Genomic DNA, 13,074 nt, shown 5'->3' with positions numbered 1-13,074 from the left:
CTTTCCCTTTTCCCTCCTGCCTGCCCACTCCTGTCCCTTTTCTCCCTTTTATATCTATTCACAGAGATCTTCCCCAGAAGCCCAGTGCCGAGACCCAGGCCTGTGTGAGTGGGCTGGCTAATCTGATGGTACGAATCCAAGAGGAGGGCTCTCTGATCAGCCCTTGGTCTCTAATGGCGTGCCTGTTGCTCCAGGCTCCGACCACAGTCTTAACACAGGAGGGCCTGCTGTGGCGCCAGTTTACAGAAAAAACCCTCTGGCTCAGGAAGCTGGCGCTAGACTTTGGGGCTCGCCTGAACTGGCCTGGTGGGTGGAGAAAATAGATGGATTTTTATATATTTGCTGTAAATATTATATATATGCCACAAATGTAGCTGCATCAAGCTTGAAAACATGGTTGAGATAAGTGCTCATCTTTCAATAGGCATTTTTAGGAGGTTTCTTTTCACATCCCTTGAATGCCCAGTAGGTGGCGTATGTATATTGCATTACAGAAAGGTAACTGAGCTGGATCTGTCCGCCTCTCACCTCGGCATACTAAATACTCCTTTGACCCGGTCTGCGGTAGATCAGACAGATTAGATGAATGTGAGTTGGCACAAGTGTTCCGATTCACTTAGGAGATCTTCAGTGGATTAATGCCCTTTAAGTAACTTATCCTAAGAGAACCCCACTGAACCGTCTCCATTTACAGGTCTCGTTTGTGTGTGTGAAATTACACACATGCAGACACATACACAAATACACACACAAAAACTTCACAAGCTATTCCAAGGCGAATACAACCCTCATTAACGCCAAACTTCCCCTTGGGCAATGCATGGTTTCTGCAGGACAAGTCCCTGACCTGCATGTGATGTCGTCCACCGTGACTCTCCATCAATCCGTAGTTCACCTCAAAGCAGGGCGTGTCTACCTGGTTCGGGAGGAAGAGCCCGCGAGGAAACATCCAATCAGCCCAGAGTTGGATCTGATCAGGACGGCTGCGGGGGTGCTGATGCTGGCTTCCTATAGGAATCAGTCTCTGCACGTTTTTGTGCGTCCCGCCATGCTCGCAACGGCCATACGCGTCACAAAGAGCGCACAGAAAGGTGAGGGTTAAATACGATATATTTCTCAACCAACGCACCGTGAGATTTTCCAATATGTTTTCCTTTTGCTTCATCGTGATCCCCCGTTCCGCTGTTCACAGACGAGCTCTCCGCCTTCTTCTGTTTCCTCCGGGACATCTTCTCCAACGAATTCATCTTCATCCCTGGAAGGTCGTCTCAGGTAACAAGCTCATCTTTCAGGGCTCAGCTTCCTTCGGGCGTCTCAGGACAAAGATCCCAAAGAGGATTGTTGTCTTGTTAAAACGTCAAAAACCAGAACACTCCTTACTGTTGTGGTTATTTACTTTTCCATGACATTCCACTTCTTGCTCTGGAAATTCCGTCAGATTTCACTCATTTGGGCCGGATATCTGTTGCCTTGGGCTTCCTTGTGTTGGTATTTTAAACTCCGGTGAATTTATGAGGACTATGGTTAACCTTTTCTCAGATCTCTGCAGGGTAAATTCAGACAGCTAGACTACCTGTCCAATCTGAGTTTTCTGTTGCACGACTAAAACTACTTTTGAACGTACACGTGTTCCACCAACCAGTTCCTTCCCGAGGCTTTTTTGCAGAGACGATTGTGATTGGTTTAAAGAAATGTCAATAAACCAGATCACATTTTTCTCCCATCCCGGAATGCTGTGTGGACTTGCCAGACACTCCTCCGCAGCACTGTGAAGGGAGGTCTGGCAAAGAGACACTACCTACGCGTTAGCGTATTGTTCATTGGTGATCCAGAAAGTTTTAAGTCTTAAAGTTCAGAAATATTGTTGGCATGTTATTGATATTGTGTGTAAATATTGCGTGCCTGTTGATATCTGTCTTTTCATTAATCAGGACTTTGAGGAGGCCTGCTTCCTCCTGAACAAATGTGGAGCAGTCGACGTCAGTGAACTGGAAGTGACAGTGTCCGACGCAGGGCTGGAGGTGTTATCCTTCCTGCAGGCCCTCCTACAACCCTTCATACACTCTTACCAGGTCCTTTTAAATGTTACCTCCACTGATCGAGATGACGCACCATGCACATGTTGCAGACAGGGCTGTATTAGTTGACTTTCCTAGAATTTTGTTTGGAAACCCCTTACACCGTTTAAAATTTTTACACAAGTTGTATTAGTAACTAAACGAATTAGTTGTATTAACACAGAGCAGTAAGTTGGTGCGGTAGACAATTCAAGTTTACATTAGTAGTCGTTAATAAAAAATACTAAAAACAAATTAAGCATTAAGTCAAGTCTAAGCTTTAGTGTGTAACATTTTGATATTAATGAACATCCGTTACATTCAAGCCATTGCCAAATGGGTTGCTACATACCTAATTAAGACTATCAGCTCCACACATCTCTCTGTGTATTTCTCAGTATGGCTTTGTTCAGAAACTGGTGTCGTCCAGCGACTTTCACGGGCAGAAAATCAAATGAAGATTATTTACTCATCTGAAGAGTCCATCATGTTTTTCTTAATCCACTGTGTCCTCCTTGGCTACTAGCAACTGCGTGGAGGAGGGGTGGGGGTGGTGCGCGATCACGGAAGGCTTGCATCATGTGGACGCGCCGACAGCGTTGTTGTCATTACTTAGAATTCCTCATGGTGGAGACTAAAGCTTGAAACATGACAAACATAAAACATTAGGCTAATTGTCACTAATAAAACAATAATTAATTCATATCAATGATAGTTATTTTCCTTTATGTCAGTATAACTCCAAGAACAATGCATTCCATACATCTGATCCAGTAAAACAGGAAGGAGAGCAACACAGATAAGACAAGCAATGTTCCAGTGTATTGTACTGCGTGGAGGGTTTCACTCAGGAAACAGTGTTAAACATTTGCCCACTGCCCAGATCCCATCAGTCATCAAATCTCTTTATTTCACCCCTTTCATTCCTATTGCCCCCCCACCCCCACCCCCACCCCCCAAAAGCACTTTATTTTACAGGGCTGGAAATCCATATTTGAGTGTATTAATTATAAAGCAAGTAGAGACAAAGTTGTAAGAGTTATTGTAATTAGAGTTTAGTTTTAAGCAGTTGTTTGAGTAAAATGAGCTGTACATTATTAGAAAAAAAAACATTCTTATATAAATTATGATATAAAGAGAAGAAGAAGGATAAAAGAGATGCTAGATTGTTTTCCTTCCCAGTGCTTTTTAAATAAGATGTGCACAATGTGTATGTTTCATGAAAGGTTAAATTAACATATCATAACCCATCTGTATAGTGTAGTTGTGTGCTTAGAGACACTCCCCCTCTGTTACTGAAAGATGCTGTTGGGGCTGTTAGGTCACACCTGTGACATCACATTTCTATAACATGCCGTGATGCTGGAAGTAAAAGTCTCGCAGTCGCAGATTTGATGTTTCCACACAACCTTTTCAATCTTCACTATAGCTGACAGTGCGGGAAAACGTACTATTTAAGGCTCTAACTATTCTTCCAATGTTGGGTTTTAAATTATAAAAATAGGGTCTTTCTGTATGATCAAGTGTTTTTTTATGTCCAGGTGATGTTCAGGTACCTCTGTGAAGACGGAGTAAACGTGTTCACTGAGAAACAGCTCCTTCCCGCTGTGAGAAACCTGGCTACAAAGCTCATCCTCTCAGGTGAAAACAGAAAGTGACCTCACACCTCTAGAATCCACCTCCAGCTGTTCAACTCTTGTCGGAAAATCGTTCCTCATCATGATGTCTGTGTTTCAGGTGAGCTTCACACCTACGAAGCCCTGTCGTCCGACACGCAGAAGAACGTTTTGTTGGCCCTGCAGAGACTGGAGACGGTGACAAAGTTGAGGGAGTGAGTAACGAGATTAGCCCCTGCATATCTGTTTGGTTTTAAGCTCATTTTCTGAGGTGGCTGAGAAGCTGTCTGTGTTTCTGATGCCAAAGTTCTCACCACAGGTCCGAGCAGAATGAATACAGAGTGAACAAAGCAGCTGTCACAAGAATCGAAGACATACTTTGTGAGTCAGCTTACTTCAAATCCAGCTGATTAACATTACATTGACTTAAATGTCCTCACCATGTGTTTAAGATTTGGTTTGTGTTTACCACAACCTTTTTTTTTTTCTTTTCCTCTCTCACTGTAGCTGGGAAAATCTCTCCCCAGATGCTCCACACTACACCTGATGCAAAACTTTAACCTCCATTGGACGAGATCCGTCTTCAGTATCATCTCATAGTCCATTTAACGTCAACTTAACCCTTTCCACTGCCCTACGTGCCTTTATGCAGCTGTCGGGAGAATTGTGGCACCATAACTCAGACATAATACATAATATCCTGGATGCCAGTGGCCAGAATTAACCTGGCGTCTGTCCCTGTTCTCATCTCCGACAGGACTGAGATAAAGCTACAAAGACCTGATATTGTGACCCAAGGGCGGCAGTATTGCGGATTTTGTTTGATATCTATAATCAGAATTAGTCGATTAAAGAAGGCGTACGTATGACTGATGCACTAGTGATGCCTGTGGATCAATTATCAATCAGATACTGAACTGTACCTGTATTTTAATCAGTTGCACTGTGTTAGGATGCATTTGTAATGTAGATATATTGCTGATTGACAAGGCTGGCATGTCTAATGAACAATAAAATACTCAAAAAATTTGATTGCTGGCAAAGTAAGTGCAATTATATTGTAAACACTGATTTGTGACACTTGATTGTACATATATTAATGTACCAATAAACATCAATTACATATTATTATGAAATAACATAACCCATGAAAAATGTTGTTTGAGACATTTATTTTAACTTCTTTACATCTCAATGAATGTAAAACAAATGTAACAAAATGCACCATAGATTCTTGATGTTCAATATAATTTGTGTTTGTACTATTCCCTCAACTGTGAGTAAAAACCAGAGGTCAAAGTTCAACCTTCTGTCATCTCTGCAAAACCAATCAGCACACTGCATGCGCCTAACCCGTCAGCAGTTAGAAGAAGGCCTCTTATGTGCCATTTAACCAGTATATCGTGTAACATGGATACAAGTTATCTATACACAGGTGGTACGTCAACTTTGATGCGTAAAGCGCTGACTGGGTCTTGACAAAACACCGAGATGTATTCCACCACTTTAGAATTTAGCTTTTTCTCGCCCTCTTTAGCTCTGTGGCGCTCTTTGTCCCACCTATCCTTCTCGCCGTTCATTTGAGAGAAGAGGTTGGCCTGGATGGTGCGCAGCGTGGCCGCCAGCACGTAGAAACCTCCCTGGAGCATGTGGCAGAAGGCGGCGCCCACGCTGAGCGCAGCGCCCATCATGTTGGGCACCGTCTCACACACCACACACATGCCCTCCAGGAAGTGCAGCGTGCCTTTCCTGGCCAGGGGCTGGCCTTGGTGGAGGAAGCCGCCTTGGATCGAGGGGGTTTGGGCATGGTTGATGAGGTATCTCGCGCAGTCGGCGAAGTGGGTGGCGGCCCGGCGCAGCGGGAGAAGAGCCAGGTACAGGTGACATGCAGCTTTGGTCAGAGCATGGAAGAGCAGCCGCAGCTCAAGCACGGCGTTGCCTGGAGATAAGAGGGTGATGGGGTCAGCTGGAGTCTAATTTAACACCCTGGCTAATGTCAGCAACCATTACAAACAGCGTCTGCCACTGGATTAAGGTGTTCACCAGCCATGTGGGCAGCGGCTATCACCTGAGCACGCAAAGCGCTGGGGGGGGGGGACTAATGGGACCCATTCTCTGACAAATATCATAAATCCGTTATTCGGCAATAGAGCCTTAAATATCCTTCTACTGCAGTTTCACATTTGTCCCAAGCATGTAGGCCTATTGGAACAAGTAGGCCAAGCATACGCATGGTAATATTATGCCTATAGTATAATGCTAGCCTATAGTTTTAAAATGCCAAAGAAAACTTTCTGAATGTTTTAAATGTAGATCACAAAAAATAGTTTGTGACTCATATTGCAGGCTTTATAGAATATGAGTAGCTATACTACTATACACTACTACTAAAAGTTGTAGTAGGTGGCATGCACTGCTCCACCTGCGTTCATTCCAATCAAGGTCAATTTGGGTAAGGTGTGTAAAATGAAAATAATGTCGTGATTGCCTCATCTCTGATGTCCTATGCATTATGCACGTCTTGCAAGGTTTTGGGAAACGGATCAATTCAACAAAACCTCAAAGGAAGATACTTCAGAAAAATATCGTTACGCTTCAGCCTATAGGCTACTTCATATTTAATGCAGGGAGAGAAGTTGTCTAATTTCCTATGCTTTGAATTTATGACAGCTGTTCCGCTATAAGGTCCATAAATCCCCACCAACTACATTTTCTCTTACCGTCTATAAAGCAGAAAATCCAGAGCAAGGCAATGATCGCTGCCAACCAAGTCCACCAATCCATGTGGTCTCCCCCCCTGGCCCGGGCTCGCCAACGAAAAGAAAGAAAGTAGTGAAAACCCCAAAGTTGTGATCTGGCCAAGCCCTGGCCTGCCTTTACGCATAATGCCGCAACATTAAGTATTCGTCTTCTCCGCAGGTGTCTGGGCGTTGGAAGCGCCTCTGAGCTGTCAACAAGCGCATTAGGACAAACAGACTACAACTGTGTAACCTACTGGCCCTTACAGTGTCTCGCAGAATGGACACTCATATTAACTAGTCGGAACCAAGGATTTAACAGATTATTTCAAGCATTTCAATAGTAACCTATTATAAATAATCAAAAACAAGCATTAGTTCATGCATAGTCTTAGCCTATATCATATCACGTGTGAATCTCTTCCTTACTCCCATTCTATTTTTAATGTTATTGATTGAATGTCAACCAGGGCCCGATGACTCTCTCACAGAACACATGCTTTATACAGAATTAGTTATTTCTAATGGCAAAAAAGAGGATACCAGTGTGTACAAATAGCCTATATCATGGGTTTACTACTAGGCTGGATAAACTCCAGACACACGTGAGTGGCAGACAAATTGGGAACAATCCCTTTGCCTGAAATATATAATGTCGTTTTAAAGAAGAAACAAATCTAAAATTCTAAAAAAAAAAATAATAATAATATGGGAGTTATATAGAGAGGGGATGACTGTATGTTAATTGGAAACATCTTGACATAAATCTCTGCACTTTGTAAACAACTAATAGGCTATATAGGCTATACTACTACTGTTACTAATGCCTAAATAAAAATATGTTAACCCTCCTGTTGTGCTCGGGTCAAATTTGACCCCATTAAAAAAATGTCCATATCTGAAATATGGGTTTCTTTTTAACCAAATTACCACAGAAATGGATTGGATTCCATACAACAATTTTTGCCAATACAATTGATCACTTTCATTCCTGACGAAACTCAGTAGCCTACGTTCCTCCGATCTTAACTTTTAGTCAAAATAATTCATAAATTCTGTTTTTTTAAAGTCAAATATTAGGTATAATTCTATATAAATGAGGGTTATTGACCATGACTTCCAAAAAGTAGGCTACTGTAAAACTAGTGGTAGTAAGGTGGTGTTAGTGAAAACTAAAAAAAAGTCTGAAAAAAGGACGAAAATGTCAATTATTTTTGTCCGTTTTTGACCCGGGGTTAACACAAGTGTTACGTTATATCACTGAAGGAGGTAACTATACGATGCTGATGAAAGTATTGCAGACATTGAATGAGATTCATTCTATTTCTATGCTCCAGACTGCTTAACTGTCAGCCAACTTCCACTGTTTTCACTCAAATAGGAATTCTATATCATGCAGGACTGAGATCTCAGGGAACGCCACCCTAAACTGAGGACGTGTTGGTGACCTGAAGTCGTCTCGCGCTGAACGCCGCGTTCGACTTTGCTCTTGTGAGCCGTCGTCCTGGCAACGGGAAACCTTCAGACGGCAGGACAACCTGTGCTTAATGAGCCGACCCAATACCAAAGGAGGTTTACTTCATTTTGGCAATTTTTTCTCGGATTTATAACACAAACGTCCTCAAGTAAACGAAGGTAAGAAACCACAACGTTACTATGGTGGCTGTTAAGTTCGAAATTAAAACATACAATGTAATATAATGTTATTCATATTCAATTTAACTAGCTTACTGCTTGAGCGATACAATGTATTGTAGCATGTAGCTAGCACTTAAGACTACTAACTGTAGATTCAGGTTTGTTGGGGTCAGTAGCCATTTAATGGGATATAGCCTATATTAGGCAAATGATCTTTGATGGCTCCAATATTTTCTCATGATTTAGGGATGAGCTCCAAGAAGAACAGCACTGCCAGTGGTGTGATCACCTTCCACTCCCCATTTCATGTCAGCCTGATCAAATCAGAGGTAAAAAAAAAAACATATAAACAAACAAACAAACAAACATAATTGCTTACTAATAATGTATCACTGGTATGTGTAGCCTGGCCAGCCCAGGCAGGGGGTACAATGCTTGTGTGAATGCCTGGCCGCCCCTCTTTCTCCTCTGTCTGTACAGTGTCATGTGTGCATGTACAATGCTGGAATCTCAGTGTCTTTGGAAAGATGAATGGAGAGGTTTCAGGTTATTGACAGACAGATACGGTAGCCACTGTTACCCTCTCTTAACTCAGGACAATACGGGAAACAGTGCCTGGTGAGGGATCAGATGACGTGCAGGTGAACAAACCAGCCCAGCATCCAAAATTCAAAGATACTGGTATTAACACAACAAAAAGCATAGAAACGAAGGAAGCTGTCATCTTTGTACTGATGCTAAATCATGTATAAAAAAAAAACCTCCTGCATAGTGCACTGACATGTCCCACCATGTGTGTTTGTGTTAGAGAGAGATGCAGCTCAGGTTTCCGGGTAGTGACATGATCTGTCAGTGCCTGTTGAGCTGGCCTCTGTTGCCTTCTGTTCACCTACGTGATTGTGTCTGGTGGTCTGTCTGTGAACTCGAGCTGGAATTGTTTGAGTTTGAAGTCCGCATGAAGCTCTGAAGTTTAATTTTGTCTGTATATTTGCTGTAATGTAACCAGACATGTATTTTCTTCTGTTTGCAATGGGATTTAAAATGTAAGTGTGCACTGCAAATTGCAGTGTTCCTTATTTGACCCTATTGGGATTTCAGGAGTGCATGGATATTGGGAAGAGCCCGTCTCAGCCGAGCAAGAGGACGAGGAGCACCAGTAAATGTGTAAGAGCAGAGAAAAAGGACGAGTCCTCACCCTCTGGGCCACAGCCGGGAGCCACACAGCACCGGCTCTCTCACACCTCCCTCAGACGACTGCAGGTAATGCACTCAACCAAATCAAACCTGCTCAAAAGGATGAGGTGGATTTCCTTACCGCATGTGCCCTTATTTAGGCAAAGATGGAGGATGATAATCAACAGGTGAAAGCAACAATTCAAGCAATACTGGATACAGAAAATGGCTTTATGAAGGTAAGATGCTGGACATTTACTAACTTGTGTGACTTTCCAGTGTCTTTAATTGGCAGTTCAAAAAATGTAGCTTTTTTTAACAATGTTTACTCTCTATTGCGTTACGAAAAAGGCTTTGAATCTGTAACTGAAATGTTGGTTGAAATGTGTCTTCATTGAGGAGCTGGAGAGGTTTCTGAGTCAACGGGACATAACAGAGCTAAGGAGGAGGGAGCTGCTGCACAAGCGCTGGACCGAGCGTGTGTGGTTTCCCCTCCAGAGGAGAGTGGAGAAACATGTGTCCAGCTGCAGTCCTGTGGCGGTCAAGAGGCACCTGAGTTTATACCGTCAATACCTCCATCAATGCAATACCAAGGTGATACTAATCTCACCGTTCAGTCTGCTTGTATTTGCTTTGGAATGGCAACCGCTTTTGTCTTGTTGAAGACTGTGATGCTTTATAGTCCTGCATCAGACTTCACACAAATATGAGTCTTTTGTGCTTAGTTTTTCACTACAACAGACAAAACTCACACAAGAGATGTGTAACTATACAACTGCTGTAATTGCTTTACTCTTCAGGGCGTTGTGCTTCTAGAAAGCTATGATCTAAGGGAATACAATCCATTTCTTCTCCACAATAAAAAGCCACACTACATAAAGGTAATTTTTTTGTGATTTAAATATTTCACTTAACTTAAAGTTGGACCCATTTCAGTATTCCAAATGTGTCTGTCGCTGATAATATAGTCACTGCTTTTTCACTAGCTCAGAACAGCCGACGTAAAGGACCCATTGTACCTTCAGTTACATGAAAGACTGAAGGAGAAGAGAACAGCCCGCTCTTGTGAAGAAGGTATCTGGTACTGTCATTATTCAAGCAAAAGTACATTTAAGACTTGAATGAATGCTTTTCTTTAAGTGTGGAGAGATATTTTTCAGTGTCATTTCCTTTTAGTTTGGTGGAAAAAAGTGAGACTATATAACTTCCGAACACATTCTTCCTGTTATAAATGAAAACCTGTATTCACAAGCAAAAAAAAAAAAAACCTTGCTCAACTCAATACACTCAGCGGTTTTGCTAGTACTGCCTTACTTGGTCGGGTAGGACCAGTAGCTAATGGTGGTTAATGTTAGCTAACCAATTTATCCTTCCATTTTAGGATGTCAAAGACAAGTAGAGAAGCAGCCTCAGAGTGATCGCCCTCTTAGTGAGTCTGTGACGTCTCAGGCCAACATGCCGCTACACGCCTCATCTAATCATCCGGTCACTGCATCCAGAAAAACTCCAGTGGTGGATGAGACTGAAGGAAGGAAGTCCAGCAGGTACAAATATACACTTTTATGAAAAGTGTTAATTTTATAGCATATTTTCTATAATACTGCAAGAACCGCAGAGACTATGTGTTACAGCTGCAGCACAATGCCACTTAAGAATCTCAGCTTAGCTATTCAGTTAAGATAACGTGAGAGGTAATAGTCATGCAAATGTGTCTCATCCAGAATCAACACCATACCATGCCGCCTCCGTACATTTGTCACACCAAATGGTATGTGCCATCAGACCGGCTGCTGGTTCTCCAGATGTCGGCAACAAGCAGCAAGTGTACAACAACTTCAGTCCTCGCCTACATCCAAATAAAATCCACATTATCCGTGAATCGTCACTTCTGTTCCATTCAAACTACCTCACAGTTTTCCCAGGGACACAACAAAGAAAAAACGTTTACTGTGTGTACATTTTATTCTAGCCATGTTCAGGATTTTAAGGCACACTTAGGGTTGACCTTTGACATATTGTACAGTAGTGTGCAACATTTGAAATGACAGCATAACGTGTGGCAATGTGCAGGTGTATGTATAACATGGTGTATGTCTTCATATTAACGAATTCAGACAAGTTGTAAGAGACAAGAGTAAAATTGTGTAAATATATGAGTATTACAAAAATCTAACTGTGCCCATTATGTTCACATTTTAGCTGGATTGTTGGCAACAAGAACACCTTTATCCACAATACATTATGACTTCATCTGTGCATCATTCGCCATTTTTGGCAAGTGCCCTTTCTGTTAAAGGTCACTTCAACGGGTGTGGGTGGCTCAGGGCAGAATAAGGCAGTGACGGTAAAAGTGAGAGTTTTTCAAGGCCACCCTTGCACTGCTACAAACAGGCACTTTTATGTGTGTGTGTGTGTTTGTGTGCTTGTTTATGCTTATGCAAAATGTATTCTCTTCATTACTATAACATTAAGTGGTGCGTGTGTTTTGGATGTTTGTTGTTCTCATTTGGTCGGCTCGTAAAGCTGCAGGTCTAGTTTGACCCAAACCTCTCCAGTAGAAACCTCATGCAGCAGTAGGCGTCGATTTGCGGCACCCTTGCTTTCCATCTGTTTGTTTATAGTTGCCACGGGAACTTCAGTACGACCCAGGAAATCTGAACAGACAGAAAACAGTCATCTAGTAAAGCTGTTAAAATGAATGACCGAGACAAAGAAACACACTTCTTCATAGGGATTTTAAATCTTAGTAGCCTGTTTGATATTGGAAATGAAGGCTGAGGATTTTTTCGGTCATAACATAAGACAGAAAAAGGTACAGCAGCATAAAGCAAACAATTATGGAAAGAGGAATGTCTAATTATCAGCCAAAAGAAGACATCAGAAGCTGTGTTCCCTTCATTCTGTACAGACAGGACCAACTGGACAAAAGCCTAACATGCCATTGTGTTAATGTGAGCACCTCTGTGCTGTGTGTGTCCCTTGTCCGCTCACCATCCGGGGAGAACTGGTCTTTCTCAAACACAGTAATACACAGCACGTCCTGGTAGAGGTCTTTGATGAAGAACTGGCAGTTGAAGTTCCACTTTGGGTTCAGAGTGTCGCTGATCGGTCGGGAGGTGTAGCACTGAGCCCCCATCGTCAGCTCACAGTAGGGATTACTCTTACCTGGAGAGAAATTATGTTTTTTTAATTAACCGGACATTGATTATGTGAATGATACTTTACTGAATTGATAGCTAGAGGGCAGAGTGACAGGATCTGTGTTACCGTTGGGTTTACAGGCTTTGAGCTCCTGGGCTTCAGTGACAGTTACCAGCAGTCGGCCTATACCGCTGGTCTTTAGAGAACGTGCTGAAACAAACACAGACAAATTTGACAGATGAAAATATCCTTCTGTTATGAGAAAGGGGAAATTATTTGGGGAGGAGAATTATGGATATTTGTGTTTTGCTCAAGGGAGGGTATGGAGAGCATTGGTGGGTGTTTTAATTTTTAACAAATTTATATGTCAGCGTTTGTCTGCTAGGTTGATTCAAAATACACCAAACCAACAGATGTTCCCTCCATTTACTTCAGCCTGCATCACAACAGAACGATTAAAAGGTTAAAAGTCTCAAAGTTAGCCCATATTAAATTTAATATTTAGCCTTTTATTTATTATCGCTTTATTCCAATATAGAGAGGTTAAATATTCATAATTGTCCTATGTTTGCCATAAATTCTACTTCTTATGTGCATATTGATGGCTATTCTACTAGAAAGAATAATGAAACCAACTCAGTACTATATTATGATTTATTTGGAGGAGGGTTCTCACACACACACACACACACACACACACACACACACACA

The 13,074-nt window shown here is 42.1% G+C and overlaps 3 protein-coding genes across 16 annotated transcripts in view; 2 read left to right on the top strand and 1 right to left on the bottom strand.

Moving 5' to 3' along the window:
- The window catches only part of gnpat2 (glyceronephosphate O-acyltransferase 2), a 10,048-nt gene extending 5,498 nt beyond the window's left edge, over window positions 1–4,550 (top strand). Inside the window, exons 9-16 of the mRNA XM_032542503.1 lie at window positions 65–306; window positions 834–1,091; window positions 1,193–1,272; window positions 1,932–2,072; window positions 3,599–3,698; window positions 3,795–3,888; window positions 3,993–4,054; window positions 4,181–4,550. Coding sequence (XP_032398394.1) covers window positions 65–306; window positions 834–1,091; window positions 1,193–1,272; window positions 1,932–2,072; window positions 3,599–3,698; window positions 3,795–3,888; window positions 3,993–4,054; window positions 4,181–4,233 — 1,030 coding nt within the window. The 3' untranslated portion in view covers window positions 4,234–4,550. The remainder of the gene's footprint in view (window positions 1–64; window positions 307–833; window positions 1,092–1,192; window positions 1,273–1,931; window positions 2,073–3,598; window positions 3,699–3,794; window positions 3,889–3,992; window positions 4,055–4,180) is intronic.
- A 3,276-nt stretch (window positions 4,551–7,826) lies between these two features.
- fam228a (family with sequence similarity 228 member A) lies at window positions 7,827–11,098 on the top strand. 4 transcript variants are annotated; one of them, XM_032542500.1, is made up of 9 exons: window positions 7,827–8,046; window positions 8,296–8,378; window positions 9,148–9,309; window positions 9,384–9,461; window positions 9,625–9,816; window positions 10,023–10,103; window positions 10,209–10,296; window positions 10,604–10,766; window positions 10,944–11,098. In XM_032542500.1, the coding sequence occupies exons 2-9, from the start codon at window positions 8,298–8,300 to the stop codon at window positions 11,080–11,082; spliced, it is 984 nt and encodes a 327-aa protein (XP_032398391.1). In that variant the 5' UTR covers window positions 7,827–8,046; window positions 8,296–8,297; the 3' UTR covers window positions 11,083–11,098. The 4 variants fall into 4 exon arrangements, with proteins under 4 accessions (XP_032398391.1, XP_032398393.1, XP_032398392.1 ...); XM_032542502.1 differs by having other exon boundaries at window positions 7,828–8,046; window positions 9,117–9,309; window positions 9,622–9,816; XM_032542499.1 differs by having other exon boundaries at window positions 7,829–8,046; window positions 9,622–9,816.
- A 560-nt stretch (window positions 11,099–11,658) lies between these two features.
- The window catches only part of itsn2a (intersectin 2a), a 36,866-nt gene continuing 35,450 nt past the window's right edge, over window positions 11,659–13,074 (bottom strand). For 9 of the 11 annotated variants that reach the window (XM_032542487.1, XM_032542489.1, XM_032542488.1 and 6 more), the window contains 3 exons: window positions 12,490–12,573; window positions 12,214–12,387; window positions 11,659–11,876 (listed from right to left, as the gene is read on the bottom strand). In XM_032542487.1, coding sequence (XP_032398378.1) covers window positions 11,725–11,876; window positions 12,214–12,387; window positions 12,490–12,573 — 410 coding nt within the window. In that variant the 3' untranslated portion in view covers window positions 11,659–11,724. The remainder of the gene's footprint in view (window positions 11,877–12,213; window positions 12,388–12,489; window positions 12,574–13,074) is intronic. The other 2 variants (XM_032542494.1, XM_032542495.1) reach the window with 1 other exon arrangement.

This window comes from Etheostoma spectabile, chromosome 18, assembly GCF_008692095.1.
Source record: "Etheostoma spectabile isolate EspeVRDwgs_2016 chromosome 18, UIUC_Espe_1.0, whole genome shotgun sequence".
Taxonomy (NCBI): Eukaryota; Metazoa; Chordata; class Actinopteri; order Perciformes; family Percidae; genus Etheostoma; species Etheostoma spectabile.
Note: the sequence above shows the minus strand (reverse complement) of the source record. Positions and strands in the feature narration are given on the sequence as shown.